General features: G+C 41.9%; 1 protein-coding gene across 7 annotated transcripts in view; it reads right to left on the bottom strand.

The window, feature by feature from the left end:
• Nucleotides 1-18,345, bottom strand: part of itpk1a (inositol-tetrakisphosphate 1-kinase a) — a 65,630-nt gene that overhangs the window by 30,599 nt on the left and 16,686 nt on the right. For all 7 annotated transcript variants that reach the window (XM_042321774.1, XM_042321775.1, XM_042321777.1 and 4 more), the window contains one exon: nt 954-1,076. In XM_042321774.1, the coding sequence (XP_042177708.1) occupies nt 954-1,076 (123 nt within the window). The remainder of the gene's footprint in view (nt 1-953; nt 1,077-18,345) is intronic.

The raw sequence follows: 18,345 nt of genomic DNA, 5'->3' as shown, positions 1-18,345 counted from the left end.
TAATACATTTTACAGTTAAATTACTCATATTTACCATTAGGCCCATTAAAAAAAAAAATCATACATAAGAGGTTCTATACGAGGAAAAATTCAAATCTACTTTCACCCGTTGTAAATCACATGTAGAAAATATCTGTACCCCTGTAAATAACCTCTCTCGAATCTGGACCCTGTAAGAATATAAAAGGTAACTGCCAAAATAAAGGAAACACCAACAGTTTCTTCATTGGGCCACCCCGAGCCAGAACAGCTTCAATGCACTTTGGAATAGATCCTACAAGTGTCTGGAGCTCTATTGGAGGGATGTGTTCTGGTGGTGGAAAACGCTGTCGCAGGTGACGCTCCAGAATCTCCTATAAATTGGGTTGCGCTCTGGTGACCAACATTGTTTTCATACACATCAACCCATTCAGTGACCACTCGTGCCCTCTGGATGGGTGCATTGGCATACTATGGGGGCATAGCCATGGTAGCCAAAATGATGTCCAGAATAAATGGCCTGTCCAGCCTTTTTATTTATTTATGACCTGAAGCATGATGGGATGTTAATTGCTAAATTAACTCAGGAACCACACTGTGGAAGCACAGGCTTTCAATATACTTCTTATTCCTCATTTTCTCAAGGGTTTCCATTACTTTGGCAGTTACCTGTAGTTGAATAAGACTGGATTAAGTCATGATTAGGAGAGCTCCTGCAGATAATCAATTAAAAAAAATCATATTTCATTATCACATTTATATCCAGGAACACCACAAACATTCACCAAAATCTCAGAGCAAAATTACAGGATAGAATCACCAAAGACATACCCCTCAAAGAAAAACATCCTATAGTACATTCAGAACCTTAGCCCTCAAAGAAATGGCTGCACCTGTCAAAGAACAACCTCCCCCATTAAGTGAAGAGCTTGTGATCAACCCTTACAATGTTTTAGCGGTGCCGATTGGCTTACCTGGACACTCTGCACCAATAGCAGGGCCTGCGTGTCATTCTGGTCCGCCAGAATGAGGTCCGCCAGCTTGTGGATGATGACATCCAGAGGGCCCTGCTCCTCCAGGGGCCGACTCAGATCCAGCTGCACACAGGGAGAGAGAGAGGGAGAAAGAGTACTCAGAAGTCAGGCAAGATAAAAATCAAGACACCTTGTTTTATTAGTTGATAGTATATGGGGTCTGTTCCAAATGCACCCTATATAATGCACTACTTTTGACAAGAGGCCTATGGGTGATGAACACACTTAGGCCAATCCTTTGGGGTTTGACCCAACAGGTCAAAGACTTTGTTTTTGCTAAGATTAGGCCCGTTCAAAGCCTCTTTTACCCGCCCCCCTCTCACCAAAAACGATACAACCATATGGGCTTTACAGGCTGGTTCTGGTAACAGCTGGGAGAAGAAAAAAGCAGCAGCAAGGAATATTGTCTGCTTCCCAAATGACACTATTCCCTATATAGTGCACTACTTTTGACCAAGGTCCTGTCATTTGGGAGACATTATGTAAGGAGTGGGGACCTGGTCATATGGTCAACGGTCCAGCGCTGGCACCAAATAAAGGAGCAGAAACAGACCACAGACCTACCAAGTCGTGGGATGAAATTGAGGGGGAACATTTTATTCGGGAGGCCTCTGGGGCCTGTTCCCTACAAGGCTCTAGTTTAAATCAGGGAGAGGATGTCTGCATCCCAAATGCCACCCTTTTCCTTACGTAGTGCACTACTTTATGGGCCGTGGTCAAAAGTAGTGAACTAAATATGGATAGGGTGCTGTTAGGGACGCAAAAGTCTGGAAATGTTCTAGCGGCGGGATCAGAGCCTTCTTCTCGGCTGATTTAGGAAAACAATCATGAGAAGGCAGGCAGAGAGAGGCTGGCTGATGAGTTCAGCTTGGGTTTGGAACTCATCACTTTCATGTCTCCAAGCCCATAGATCAAGTAACAGCAGTGCCGTCATTTAAGTTGAAAGTGTAGGGTAAAAAGTTGTCCCTAGACGCTGATCTTGGGTCGGTTTTGCATTTCCCCCACGAATTGTTAGGATTGGGGGAGCAAAGATGATCCTAGATCAGTACCTACAGGAAATTTCACCCCAGAGCCAAGACACTGTCATTCCTCATTGTGTCCTAAGTGAGACCGCAGAGAGTGTGTTTGTGTACAGAACTCCTTTTGGCAAAGGCTCTTAGGAACATGAAAGCCACCATTTGTAGCCGCCAGCACTGTGCATCTTCCAATTGATCAGGTTTGTAAACCACAGTGAGCAATTGGAGGGGAATGTGTGCATTAGCAAAGTCGACATCTTTCCAGAAAGTTCACACCCCTCGACTTTTTACACATTTTGTTGTGTTTTAGCAATTTAAAATGGATTAAATTTAGATTTTTGTAGTCACTGGTCTACACACCCCATGATGTAAAAGTGGAATTGTTTTTTGAAACTGTTATATATTAATTAAAAACTGTAGTGTCAAATATGCAACCCCCTTGTTATTGGCAAGCCTAAATAAGTTCAGGAATAAAAATGTGCTTAACAAGTCAAATAGGTTGCATGGACTCACTGTGTGCAGTACTAGTGTTTAATATGATTTTTGAATGACTACCTCATCTCTATACCCCACACATACAGATAAGTGTAAGGTCCTTCAGTCGAGCAGTGAATTTCAAAACACAGATTCAACCAAAGACCATGGCGATTTTCCCCAATGCCTCGCAAAGAAAGGCACCTATTGGTAGATGGGTAAAACAAAAACAGCAGACATTGAATATACCTTTGAACATGGTGAGGTTATTAAAGTACACTTTGGATGGTGCATCATTACACCCAGTCACTACAAAGATACAAGCGTCTTTCCTAACTCAGTTGCCTTAACAGAAGAAAACCACTCAGGATTTCACCATGAGTCCAAAGCAACTTAAAAACAGTTAGTTTAATGGTTGTGATAGTATTGTGGAGTAATTACAATGTTGTTGATCCATCCTAAGGAGAAAACAAACCTAATTGCCAGAGTGAAAAGGAAGCCTGTACAGGATACATATATTCCAAAACATGCATCCTGTTTGCAACAAGGCACTAAAGTAATACTGTACTATATAAAAATGTGGCAAAGCAATTAAGATTTTGTCCTGAATAAAAAGGTGTTACGTTTGGGCCAAATCCAATAAAACATTACGGAGTACCACTCCTCGTATTTTCTAGCATAGTGGTGGCTGCATCATGTTATGGATATGCTTGTAATCGGTAAGGACTGGGGAATTAAATTTTTTTTTTTTTTAAACAAACAAAACTGATTGAGCTAAGCAGAGGCAAAATTCTAGGAGGAAAACTTGGTTGTCTGCTTTCTAACAGACACTGGGACACAAATTCACCTTTAAGCAGGACAATAACCTAAAACACAAGTACAAATAGTTGCTCACCAAGAGGACATTGAATGTTACTGAGTAGCCTAGTTACAGTTTTGACTTAAAAGCTATGGCAAGACTTGAAAATAGCCATCTACAACCAACATGAGCTTGAATAACTTTTAAAGACTGTACAAATGTTGTACAATCCAGGTGTGTAAAGCGCTTAGAGACTCACTCAGAAAGTCTCACAGCTGTATTTATTATATCTTTATTTAATCAGGTAGGCCAGTTGGGAACAAGTTCTCATTTACAACTGCAACCTGGCCAAGATAAAGCAGAGCAGTGTGACAAAAACACAGAGTTACACATGGGATAAACGAACAGAAATCTTATACAGAATGTGCAAATAATGTACGTAGGGGCGGCAGCGTAGCCTAGTGGTTAGAGTGTTGGACTAGTAACCGGAAGGTTGCAAGTTCAAACCCCCGAGCTGACAAGGTACAGATCTGTCGTTCTGCCCCTGAACAGGCAGTTAACCCACTGTTCCTAGGCCATCATTGAAAATAAGAATTTGTTCTTAACTGACTTGCCTAGTTAAATAAAGGTAAAATAAAAAATAAGGCTGCCAAAGGTGATTCTAACACGTAGACTCAGGGGTTTGAATACTTTCTGAAATTCATTTTCAATCAATTAGCAAAAATACAAATTTGATCCATTTTGAATTCAAGCTGTAACAAAATGTGGAAAAAGTCAAGGGGTATACATACTTTCTAAAGGCACTGTACACCCAAACTAGACCATGTTGCTGAAAAATAAATATATTCATACGTCATTCAATCATTTCACCCATACTGCTCAAGTGTGACCGAGCATCTGCGGAGGTTTACATAAACAAGTTTTAATGACTCCAACTTAAGTGTATCAACCACTCCACAAATTTCTTGTTAACAAACTATAGTTTTGGCAAGTCGGTTAGGACATCTACTTCGTGTATGACAAGTCATTTTTCCAACAATTGTTTACAGAGATTATTTCACTGCATCACAATTCCAGTGGGTCAGAAGTTTACATATGTTAAGTTCGCTGTGCCTTTAAAAAGCTTGGTGTTACGGGATTCTTCCTGGGAAGGAGAGGCGGACCAAAACGCAGCGTGGTTATTTATAAACATCTTTAATAAAGATGAAAACTTGAACAATGTATAATACAAAATAAGAAAACGTGGAAAACCGAAAACAGTCCTAACTGGTGCAAAACACAGAGACAGGAACAATCACCCAAAAAATACTCAAAGAATATAGTTGCCTAAATATGGTTCCCAATCAGAGACAACGATAAACATCTGCCTCTGATTGAGGACCACTCTACGCAACCATAGACTTACCTACAATACTATACTAAACTAAACACAACCCCATCAATCTACAAACCCCCTAGACAAGACAAACACAATCACCCATGTCACACCCTGGCCTAACCACAATAATAAAGAAAACACAAAATACCAAGGCGAGGGCGTGACACTTGGAAAATTCCAGAAAATGTCATGGCTTTAGAATCTTCTGATTGACTCAAATGATGTCAATTAGCCTCTTGGAGGTGCACCTGTGGATGTATTTCTAGGCCTACCTTCAAACTCAGTGCCTCTTTGCTTGACATCATGGGAAAAATCAAAAAGAAAATAAGCCAAGACCTCAGAAAAACAATTGTAGACCACAAGTCTGGTTCATCCTTGGGAGCAATTTCCAAACGCATGACGGTATGTTCATCTGTACAAACAATAGTACACAAGTATAAACACCATGGGACCACGCAGCCGTCATACCGCTCAGGAGGAGACGCATTCTGTCTCCTAGAGATAAACGTACTTGTGCGAAAAGTGCAAATCAATCCCAGAACAGCAGCAAAGGACCTTGTGAAGATGCTGGAGGAAACAGGTACAAAAGTATCTATAGCCACATTAAAACAGGTCCTATATCGACATAACCTGAAAGGCCGCTCAGCAAGGAAGAAGCCACTGCTCCAAAACCACCATAAAAAAGCCAGACTACGGTTTGCAACTGCACATGGGGACAAAGACAGTACTTTCTGGAGAAATGTCCTCTGCTATGATGAAACAAAAATAGAACTGTTTGGCCATAATGACCATCGTTATGTTTGAAGGAAAAAGGGGGAGGCTTGCAAGCCGAAGAACTGCATCCCAACCGTGAAGCACGGGGGTGGCACCATCATGTTGTGGGGGTGCTTTGCTGCTGGACGGCCTGGTGCACTTCACAAAATAGATGCGGATGGAAAATGAGGATGGAAAATTATGTGGATATATTGAAGCAACATCTGGCAAAATGGCTTAAGGACAACAAAGTCAAGGTATTGGAGTGGCCATCAAAGCCCTGTCCTCAATCCTATAAAACATTTGTGGGCAGAACTGAAAAAGCGTGTGCAAGCAAGGAGGCCAACAAACCTGACTTAGTTACACCAGCTCGGTCAGGAGGAATGGTACAAAATTCACCCAACTTAATGTGGGAAGCTTGTGGAAGGCTACCCAAAACGTTTGACCCAAGTTAAACAATGTAAAGGCAATGCTACCAAATACTAATTGGAGTGTACGTAAACTGACCCACTGGGAATGTGATGAAAGAAATAAAAGCTCAAAAAAAAAAAAAAAAAAAAAAAAAAATCACTCTACACTATAATTCTGACATTTTACATTCTTAAAATAAAGTGGTGATCCTAACTGACCTAAGACAGGGCACTTTTACTCTGATTAAATGTCAGGAATCGTGAAACAGTTTAAATGTATTTGGTTAAGGTGTATGTAAACCTCCGACTTCAGCTGTATGCTTCGGCAGGGGAGAGGCAGGTAGCCTACACACTGGCAAAGATTTTCAGCTAGCAGATAGACACTGGAAGAAGTTTGATTGACAGATGGAAAAGCTTTGCATAGGCTCTTTGTTCCATTTTTTGTGGGATTGTTCCGGAACCGTATAGATCACTTTTGTTCCCGGTTCGGATTCTGTTTGGTTTCAACTCCCACATAGTAAACCATCTGTGTTTAAAATAGTCCTGGTTCTACAGGGTTGACATCTGTCTGAAAGCAATTGATTTCTGTAGAAAAGGTGACAAAGTATCTATTCTATTTTCAAACAAGGTCCAAGATCACAGTGCAACCTTAATGTCTTGGGGCATTGCCAACAGACATCCGAAAAGATGGAGCAATTCAATTCCAACAGAAATTCTTACTTCTGGCGAGGATGTCCAGACAGGTCTAATATTCCCAGCTCATGTAATATTTATGGCAGCGGAGATGATTTATCAAGTATGTATCGAACAAGATTGGTGGACTTTTCAATGCAGGGCATTGCGTCGCCTAAAGAGATTGAGGCTTCCAAAGAAAACAATATCTTCCATATCGTAGATATAGTATGCATGCAAGGTTGGGATTTCTTTTTTAGGTTTCTTATTTTGAATCCCTATTCTTCAGTCTGACATTGGTGGAAATATCCAAAGTGTCAGCTCAACAAATCTGATTCCGATGCTTTCTGCCAGTTCGATAACTAACACTGGTTTGAGACACTGACTACACAGAACTTGTGTCTCTGGGGGTTGCTCTGGACCCAAAATGGGTCCCCCAAATATTATCCAGAAATGACTAAATTGGACAGGAAGAAAACAACGTTGCCCAAAAGAGAAGAATGTGTCACAGGTTGGACTGCTCTCTAGGCAAAGGATTTCAACACAATCCATGAACAACCTTTGGAACAACGAATTCTAGCTGCTCAATCGCAATCCCCAAGCCCTTGATTAACAACTGAAATGTGACAGATTGCATCCAAAATGGTACCCTAGTCGCTATATAGTGCACTACTTTTGCCCATAGCCCTAGTCAAAAGTAGTGCACTACATGGGGAATAGCGCACCATTTGCAATGCACATATTGTATCTTATCTGCCTACACCCAAAAACATTGATAAAGGAGGGTCATGTCTGTAGTAATGGGGAGGTGGCTCAGGCAATGATATCGTAATAATGAAGACCAAGTAATTCAAGAGAAGAGGCGATAAAAAGAGGGAGGGGGAAGTGATCTTGGCACCATAACTGACGAGTAATCAGCTATTACATAAACCTTAAAAAGAAAAGTGAACCCATTTGGAATGTTATTATCTCTGATATTCTATCGATTCCCTGGGTCATTTCATGTGTATGTTATTGGCATTTAAGCAGGCAGAAATCCGTCCGGTATGACGGCGCACTGACGAAGTCGCTCTCACTACACTGGAAGTTAATAGGAATACGACTTTAAGATTGACATGTATGACAGATGATTTCAGATTTCAATTCTGTTCGATGGCATAACTCGGGAGAGTGTTCTCTCGAATGAGCCTTTTAACATCTTTTTGCGATATTCCTACCTCGAGAAATGTGCAATTTAACAGAGGGTCTAGCAGGTGTTGACAAACACTTACGAACAAAGTAAAACTTTGGAAACGAGGTCTGGCCAGGTGTCTGCCTCTTTCGTGCATTGCATGGTGCTGTTGCCAAAGATATTATATAAAGGAGATGGGAATCCAATGAATCTTGAACAAGGCAGGTGGTGTAAAATGCTTTAAAATGACCTGTCATGAACTCGGCTACCTCCTGCGCCTCGACCTTGTTTCCAACGTTTTATTTTGTTTAATAACATTCATCTTCTGCCGATCTACCATTCCAGTGTTTAATTGCAATTACTTCGCCACCATGGCCTATTTATTTCCTTAATTTACCTCATTTGCACTCACTGTATATAGACTTTGTTTTCTTTTGTTCTACTGTATTATTGACTGTATGTTTTGTTTATTCCATGTGTAACTCTGTGTTGTGTCGAATTGCTGCGCTTTATCTTGGCCAGGTCGCAGTTGCAAATGAGAACTTGTTCTCAACTAGCCTACCTGGTGAAATAAAATAATTAAAATCTAAGTGTGTGTGTCAACACCTGCTACCAGCTAGCCAGGTTGCAATGGCGCCCGCTTCGCCTGGAATAGCTAACGAACCGTTCCAGCGCTGTAGAAGCAGTGTTTATTATGCGTTTGCCCAGGAAAATAATCTGGAGTTCCAATGTGGAATTGTTTGCTTGTAGAGGATTACAGGCTTGAGGTGGCCATCCTTGGAAAGCACATTCTAAATTCTGCGTTCATTTACGGGGAAAACGCAAACTGGAACTCTCCTTCTCAACTCGTGGCGACAAACCGCTCGGGCCGATGGACTGATGACAAGGTAGGGATACATCCCTATCTGAATGGCCCGTGCTACTGGAACTTGCCTACCAAGGAATTCGTTTCCATCTGCTTCTCCCTAGCGTAGTGGAGTAGACAGAGAACAGCAAGAAGATGGGACCAGCGCTGATTGGAACAATGTTAGAAGTTGTGGAAACCGAAGGCAACGGCATGCTGCTACGCGGACTGGAGTGTCTGCTAGACGTTCTGAGCAGATTGACATGAGGAATAGCGTCGCCGCACTGGTGCCTGATCTACCTGCGCCTTCGTCGCTGGGACTGCCTGTAATACAACTACGCGGACTCCAGCAGCGGCTTAGTCGTTGAATTCCACTCCTTTCCCTCTCTCCGGATCTGACTGGGCACTGCCTGCTCTGGACCTATCACTGGGAGCAGCAGGCGAATGCTATCCTGCTTCTCGTGGGCCTGTGAAATGTTCCACAAATTGTGGGAGGAATCCCCATCCCCAGCAGTTGTATTGGGCAGTTCAAATGGTAAGAAATTACTCAAATCACTGGAGCAAAAACGTTGTGCTATCCAGGACCACAAGTACAGCACATCAATAAGGTGCCCCCAAACATTTTAAACCTGCATCAGCAAACAGTCTATCATTGTTCATGTGGGATTCAATGTCATTATGAAGGGCAGCTCAGAACAGCTTAGACCACTGCACCTCTTGGTCTAAGGCACTGCATCTCAGTGCAAGAGGCGTCACTACCGTCCCTGGTTCGATTCCAGGCTTCAACACAGCCGGCCATGATTGTGTGCCACCCTATGGGACTCCCAATTGGCCCAGCGTCATCCGGGTTTGGCCGGGGTTGGCCGTCATTGTAAACAAGAATTTGTTCTTCACTAACTTGCCTTGTAAAAAAAAAAAAAAAAAAGGATAAAAAAAAAAAAAAAAAACTGATTGGGTCTCTGCTTGACACCAACTACCGCCCCATAATATCTGGCCCTGTGCCCTCCCTAAATCACAGCATTGAACACTTCAGCAGACGTTTAGCCCTCCATAACTGGCTACGAGACTATTGCAGCTGTGGGTCTAACATTGATTGACAATTTTGATCCCTTCTGGAAACAAAGCTGGTTTCATAAAGGAGGAAGGGATCCACCCAAATAATTTTATATAGCACTATTACATAAGGAATCTCATTGTTGATTTACTCCGCAAACTATAATCTGCAAGACATTTGGGGCTGGCTTTACGAAAGCAAACACTCAAAATTGTGAAAAAAGGTTTAAAAGCAACAATTGGACAATGGATTAAAATACTCCAAGCTGTTATGTTTTTAATCTAATCAGACTGAATTACAGCACATAAAACAATATACTGGCAGACAAATAATGGAGTTCAGGTAATGGTGAGAATTCAGGTATTACATTTATTATAAAATGCAAGTTTCGTATAAAGGCAGTCCATTTTCTTAGTATATTAGTTTTTATACTTTGATAAAAATCAAGAAAACTGTGCCTCATTTTCATATGCTGGATTTGCACACAATATAAAGCGGATGGACAGGGCTGCAGCCACCAAACCGTGCTTGGTCCAGACCTACCTGCGCCGTCTAGACTGCCTCAATTATTAATTTCTGTTGTTCACTTGCATAATTCAACAGGTGTCAAGAAAGGGATACTGATACGATTGCAGATCTAAACCCTTGGCTCTAGATTACACCCACCTATACATACTTACATCACTATAATCTAAGTGTTGCTTTTCAGAAGTTGCTTTCATTCAACGCACAATTTCGGGTCGGGTGATTGTGGAGGCCAGGTCATTTGATGCAGCACTCAATCACCCTCCTTGGTCAAATAGCCCTTACACAGCCTGGAGGTGTGTTGGGTTATTGTCCTATTGAAAAACAAATGATAGTGGGACTAAGCGTAAACCAAATGGGGAGGCGTATCGCTAAGGTAGCCATGTCAGTTAAGTGTGCGTTGAATTCTAAAAACATCACTGACTGTCACCAGCAAAGCACCCACACACACCTCCATGCTTCACGGTGGGAACCACACATGCAGAGATCATCCGTTCATCTCCTCTGCATCTCATAAAGACAGCGGATGGAACCAAACATTTCAAATTTGGACTCAGACCAAAAGGACATGATTTCCAGTCTAATGTCCATTGATCGTGTTTCTTGGCCCATGCAAGTCTTTTCTTATTGGTGTCCTTTAGTAAGTGGTTTCTTTGCAGCAAGTCGGCATTTTCCGGATTGACTAACCTTTATGTCTTAAAGTAATGGACTGTTGTTTGGCTTGCTTATTTGAGCTGTTCTTGCATTAATATGGACTTGATCTTTTACTAAATAGGGCCATCTTCTTTGTCTCAACCCAACTGATTGGCTCAAACGCATTGAGGAAAGAAATGTCACAAATGTACTTAAGGCACACCTGTTAATTGAAATTCATTTCAGGTGACTACCTCATGAAGCTGTTTGAGAGAATGCCAAGAGTGTGCAAAGCTGCCATCAAGGCAAAGGGTGGCTACTTTGAAGAATCTAAAATATATTTTGAGTTGTTTAACACGTGTTATTTCATAGTTTGTTTTCACTACTATTCTACAACGTAGAAAATTGTAAAAATAAAAAAGGAAAACCCTTGAATGAGTAAGTGTCCAAACATTTGAATGGTACTGTATAAGAAATTGTGAACCATCCAGAGGTTTGGGGCCAAGTGGAGTCAGAGGGGCGGGGACACTCCGGGAATACCCGAAAGCATCCCTTATTACCTGCGCAAGTCAAAGGGCCGAGGCTATTACGCATGAGGGAAAAAGAGAGAATGGATAAAGGAACGGACAAAGAAATAAGGAGTACATAGAACAAAGGACAGAACATTGAGATAAAGACCAAGAACAGCTTAAATTAAGAATGTGTGTGTGATTCCCGGTGCAGCGAGCCAAAGCCAAGATTAGCCAAAAAAAGACCATTTAATTAGGTGATTTTGGAAAGCATCTTCGGTTTGTAAGTTAAGTGCTCTGTATTGAGGTAGGATTTTGTTAACCCTTTCTTGAACTGGTCCTCTCTGCACCAATCACAGTTCCTTCATTTTTACTCAAGTATGACAATTGAAGAATGTTTCCACCACTGCCAGATTAGTAAGGCCACATTGACAACAAAAAAGGGCTTCAAAAAAGTGAAATTAGGTCAAACAACCACCTTCATTCAAGTATTCACACCCCTTCCACATAGTTGGGTTACAGACTGGATTTAAAATTGATTAAATTGAGACGGTCACTGGCCTACACACACACACACACACACACACACACAGTCAAAGTGGAATAATGTTTTTTTATAATGTTAAATGAAAAAGCTGAAATGTCTTGAGTCAATAAGTATTCAAACCTAAATAGAAATTAGGCTTAACAAGTCATATAATAAGTTGCATGGACTCTTGAATGACCTATCTGTACCCCAGATATCAAATTATCTGTAAGGTCCCGCAGTCGAGCAGTGAATTTCAAAACACAGAATCAACCAGAGGTTTTCCAATGCCTTGCAAAGGGCACCTATTGGTAGATGGGTAAAAATAAAATAAAAAAGCAGACATTGAATATACCTTTGAGCATGGTAAAGTTATTAATTACACTTGGTGTATCACTACAAAGATACAAGTGTCTTTCTTAACTCCATTGCCGGAGAAGAAGGAAACCACTCAGGGACTTCACCACGAGGCCAATGGTGACTTTAAAACAGAGTTTAATGGCTGTGATAGGAGAGAACTGAGGATGGATCATCATTGTAGTTACTCCACAATACAAACCTAATTGCCAGAGTGAAAAGGAAGCCTGTACAAAATAAAAAAATATTCCAAAACATGCATTCTGCTTGCAACAAGGCACTAAAGTAATACTGCAAATTCAATACATTGAGTAACACCCAATATTTTCAAGCATAGTGGTGGCTGCATCATGTTATTGTACAATCCAGGTGTACGAAGCGCTTTCAGGCTTACCCAGAAAGACTCACTGCTATAATGGCTGTCAAAAGGTGATTCTAACATGCATTGACTCAGGGGTATGAATACTTCTGTGATTGATATGCCCTCTGCCTGAGGCCTCCAAATCACTAAGTCCACCCATGTCATTACAAATGTGTTCGTAGTCGTTATGTTAACAGGGAAAACCGAATGGCACAAGCAAAAGTGGGAAAGTGTCGCCAAATCAAATTAAACTGACAAGTGGATTTTGCTCCTCTCAAAGACAGGAAATATGTGGCTGAAAAGGAGAGTTCAGGTGGGTGGGGCATGCACGTTGCCACACTCACAATGGGTTCCCATAGGAGAACCCATTTTTGGTTCCAGTTACAACCCTCTGTGGAAAGAGTTCTACCAGAAACCAAAAAGAGTTCTTCCAAGGGTTCTCCTATGGGAACCGAAGAACTGGTTTAGGTTCTAGGTAGTATCTTTTTTTAAAAGTGTAATTTACCTGAGGGAATACTCGAAGCACAAAGGGTCCAACAAAAACACACGGAAAAAAACAAGACTCACGTTAAAAGTGTAAAAAAATTAAAAAGTTGATCATTAACAAATATTTATTTAGTCTCTTGTGACAGCCGACCTATGACTGGGTGTTCCCCGCCCAAGGATGACATGTGACAAGGAATCTACTCAAAGTCCACTCCTACTTCAATACAATAATGTGGATTTGTTCAAATGGTTTTCTAGTATCTTGAAGCATTAAGTCCATTGTTAGTTCCCACGTAAGGTGCATCGGTAGCATCCAAATAATAGTTGCACTAAAACATAGTAGCCCAAGTCTATTTATGCAAATGATAGGCTACTTCAACAAAAATGGGATAAACTGTTAACATTTAGTCACAATCATTGGTAAAAAACAAAATCCAGGCTGAGAGGACAGAGAAAAGTGGTTCTTCTTTCTTAGTGCTCACAGGTTTCTTATCAGCTGAACTGTCTGGCAGACGGTAAACAGCTGGAGGAAGCCCTAAAAAAAAATAAAACAATTAAAAAAAAAAATTTAAAAAAAAAAAAATCGGTACATTATGGTAAAGTTGCAGGCACTAAAACCGTTTTTACAACAGGTTTGGTGGTTGTGACAAGCAATCACTAGAAGACGCATTGCAGTGATTATTTGGCCAGTACTGCGGCGCAACCTACATTTTTATTGCATGCAACTGTGGGTATAAAATTACCCATTGCAAGACAAGGGTGAAGATCGTCATGAGAGTGGCAGAGCTGGGGATCAAACCCCGGTCTCCTAGGGCAATGTGTGGTCTGGAGTTGGAAGCAGCGCTACTGCCAGACCAAACGTAAAAAAATACTTATCTTAATCCTATTCACGTCCATAGGTAAAACTCAACCCTAGAGGTGGTTGGCGTCACAATCAATGTACACAACTGTACTCTAATTGCTTAGATTAAAAATGTTGACATTTTTAATGTCTTTGCACACGTGACCATGTGCTCGTTTATTTGTTGGATGCACATTTTAAAAAAGTGTCTGTGCGTGCGAGTGTGACAGGTGCATCTGCGTGTAGATAGGCTAGGGAACCACTTTGTATAAGCTCTCTCTGGGACCTGTCCTTTCACATCTTCACATCCACCTTCTTAAAACAAAAGACATGACTTTGGGACAGTTCCCAGTTCCCAAAATGGACAGATGAATGAAACTTAAAAATGTATGCACATTGCAAGATCAAATTTATCATGCTTAGGGTCATGTATAAAATGCTGGCCAGGCCAATATTTCGGCTACCATGGCTATGCCCCCATACTTTAGGATGACAATGCCCCCATCCACAGGACACAAGTGGTCACTGAATGGTTTAATGAGCATGAAAACAAAAATGTCCACCATATGCAATGGCCATCTCAGTCACCAAATCTCAACCCAATTGAACACTTATGGGAGATTCTGGAGCAGCGGTTTTCCACCATCAACAAAACACCAAATATCATTTCTCGTGGAAAAATGGTGTCGCATCCCTCCAATAGAGTTCCAGACACTTGTAGAATCTATGCCAAGGTGCATTGAAGCTGTTCTGGCTCAACTCCCTAAACACTATGTTAGTGTTTCCTTTAATGCAGTTTAACACAGAACCATGTCATTGTGATAAAGCGGTCTTGCAAATATTGCAAATTACAAGCAAAAGTCAAATTTTACACACCTGTAATGTGCAAGCAGGATAACAGAAACCCAAGATTTAAAAAAATTATTATATTGGTGAGACTTAGGCCCAATTCTGTATAAGGATTGCATGCGAACACTCTACTCAGCAAACTGGATGTAGTCTATCACAGTGCCATCCGTTTTGTCACCAAAGCCCCATATACTACCCACCACTGCGACCTGTACGCTCTCGTTGGCTGGCCCTCGCTTCATACTCGTAGCCAAACCCACTGGCTACAGGTCATCTACAAGTCTCTGCTAGGTAAAGCCCCGCCCTATCTCAGCTCGCTGGTCACCATAGCAGCACCCACTCGTAGCACACCCTCGTAGCACACCCTCGTAGCACACCCTCCAGCAGGTATATCTCACTGGTCACCCCCAAAGCCAATTCCTCCTTTGGTCGCCTTTCCTGCCAGTTCTCTGCTGCCATTGACTGGAACGAACTGCAAAAATCACTGAAGCTGGAGATTCCCATCTCCCTCATTAGCTTTAAGAACCAGCTGTCAGAACAGCTCACAGATCACTGCACCTATTCATAGCCCATCTGTATACAGCCCATCTATCTACCTCATTCCCATATTGTATGTTATATTATGTAGTACTCATTAAGCTAATTTTCATTGGGAACTTATACAAGATTTAACCACATTCTGAATAGCACATTCTAAATTAGGGAAGAGGGTACAATTTGGGACAAAGCCAGTATGTTGTGGAATTGGAGTGGTTCTAACCTCTGCTTAAACCCTCCAAGACACTAGTGACCTCTACAATTCTACGTCCCCAGTGTTTCCCAGCTTGGTCGTTAGACAAACACACCCACCCGGCCATTCCACATTTGGTTCACTCCAACACTTGATTCAACTAGTCTTCAAGCATTTGACGAGTTAAATCAACTTATGCTGGAGATTGAATATCTAAACCAAATGTAGAATGGGCAGGGCCCCCCAAAAAGAGACTAACAGTCATACACATTACGTACGGGCGGTCCCGGGAATCAAACCCACTACCCTGGCATTGCAAGCGCCATGCTCTGCCAACTGATCTAAAGAGGACCAGCTCTCTAATCGCTCAATCATTCATTCCGGGGAGCCACACAGATAATTTGTAACTCCCTCATGTTGCAATTAAAAGGGCCATAAAAAGCAACATGATTGGCAACATTAAGTCATTCAAAACATGTCTTCGATCATTGATTACAATTATGGAAACCGGGTACCAAACAGACGTTGCCGTTCACTGCATAAGTAGAATCTGCTTTCCCCAACTAATCTTTACCTTAACCCCTAGCATGTAAAAATGACCTGGGTTCAAAATGTCCCCCCTAAAAAAATACTTCAGCTGCGCTTGATTGAGTTTCCTGACCCCAATGGAAATAATTGAACAGTCCATCAAATCTGTCTTAAAATCCACCCTATACCTGTGCTTGGGGGCAATGTGGGCAGCAAGATAGCGCTGACAAAAATGGTTGCCTCGCTTTGAGCCCTTAGGAAACTATGCAGTATATATATATATTATTTCTGACATTGTTAGCCCAGAAAATCTTAAATGTTATTACATACAGCCGGGAAGAACTATTGGCTCTAAGAGCGACATCAACTTACCAGAGTTACGACCAGGAATACGACTTTGCCGAAGCCGGAAACTTTGTTCAGACCACCACCCAGGACATTGGATCTAATCCCAGAGGGTGACCCAAAACAAATCCGACCACGAATCAATTTTCAAATCCATTGTGCTCCTACAGGCAGAAACTCAAACAGGGTGTACCCACGACTAGAACCATTCAACACTGGTCTGTTTAATCAGAATCCACACTTCAAGATTGTTTTGATTATGCGGACTGGGAAATGTTCCGGGAAGCCTCAGAGAATAACACAGATTTAAAAGGCTGACTCGGTGAGTGAGTTTATAAGGAAGTGCATTGGAGATGTTGTACCCACTTTGACTATTAAAACCTACCCTAACCAGAAACCGTGGATAGATGGCGGAATTTGCGCAAAACTGAAAGCGCAAACCACCGCATTCAACATGAAAAGATAACTAGGAATATAGTTATTCCTGCCTTAAGGCAATCAAACAAGCGAAATGTCAGTTTCAGGACAAAGTCTCAATTCAACTGCTCAGACACAAGATGTATGTGGCAGGGTCTACAGGCAACGATCAGGCTACAAAAAGAAACCAGCCACGTCACAGACACTGAGGTCTTGCTTTCAGACAAACTAGAAACCTTTGCCTGCTTTGAGGGAAATGCATTGCCACCGACGGGGCCCGCTACCAAGGACTGCGGTTCTCCTCTCTCCTTCTCCGTGGCCGACTTGAGTAAGTCATTTAAATGTGTTAACCCCTGCAAAGCTGCTGGCCCAGACGGCATCCCTAGCCACGTCCTCAGAGCATGCACAGACAAAAACAGTAGTGGGCTTGATTACCAACAACGACGAGACAGCCTACAGGGAGGAGGCGAGGGCCCTCGGAGCGTGGTGTCAGGAAAACGACCTCACACTCAACGTCAACAAAACAAAGGAGATGATCGTTAACTTCAGGAAACAGCAGAGGGAGCACCCCCCCCATCCACAAACGGGACAGTAGTGGAGAAGTGGAAAGTTAAGTTCCTCGACGTACACATCACAGACAAACTGAAACTGTCCACCCACAGACCGCGTGGTGAAGAAGGCGCAACAACGCCTCTTCAACCTCAGGAGACTGAAGAAATTTGGCTTGTCACCTAAACCCACAAACCTTTACAGATGTACAATTGGGCTGCCTGGAACGGCAACTACACCGTCCTCAACCGCAAGGCTCGCCAGAGGATGGTGCGGTCTGCACAACACATCACCTTGGGCCAACTACCTGCCCTCCAGGACACCTACAGCCCCCAATGTCAGAGGAAGACCAAAAAGATCAAGTACAACAAATCACATTTTATTTGACACATGTGCCGAATACAACAGGTGTATTACAGTGAAATGCTTACCACCCGAGCCACTGCCTGTTCACCCAGCTACCATCCAGAAGATGAGGTCAGTACAGGTGCATCAAAGCTGGGACAGAGAGACTGAATAACAGCTTCATCTCAAGGCCATCAGACTGTTAAACAGCCATAACTAACAGAGGCTGCTGCTTACAGACTCAAATCATTGGCCACTTTAATAAATGAATAACTAGTTTAATAATCTTTATTTACTCATTTCATATGTATACACGGTATTTTATACAATTTATTGTATCTTGGCTATGCCACTCATCCATATGTTTATATGTACATATTCTTATTCCATCCCTTTACGTGTGTATTTGGTAGTTGTGCAATTGTTAGATTTTACTGCACTGTCGGATCTAGAAGCACAAACATGTCGCTACACTCGCATTAACATCTGCTAACCATGTGTATGTGACCAATAACATTTTATTTGATGTCTACCAAAACCAGATGAAGACTGCAATGTTCCTCTTACAGTAAGCTAAAATTATTTGACCTACCAATATGATCCAACTCACATTTTTACCCTTCCTTGCAGTTTGCGTCAAAGATGAGAAATTCTATTTCAGAGTATATGGCGTATCCCCAGAGTCTTTGCAACTAGAAAGGTTATTCAACTTTCCACACAGGCCTCCATTTTGAAAATCGACTATACATGTTATACACCT

Source organism: Oncorhynchus tshawytscha, linkage group LG05 (assembly GCF_018296145.1).
Source record: "Oncorhynchus tshawytscha isolate Ot180627B linkage group LG05, Otsh_v2.0, whole genome shotgun sequence".
Classification (NCBI taxonomy): Eukaryota; Metazoa; Chordata; class Actinopteri; order Salmoniformes; family Salmonidae; genus Oncorhynchus; species Oncorhynchus tshawytscha.
The sequence above is the reverse complement of the archived record's forward strand: the minus strand, read 5'-3'. Positions and strand labels throughout refer to the sequence as shown.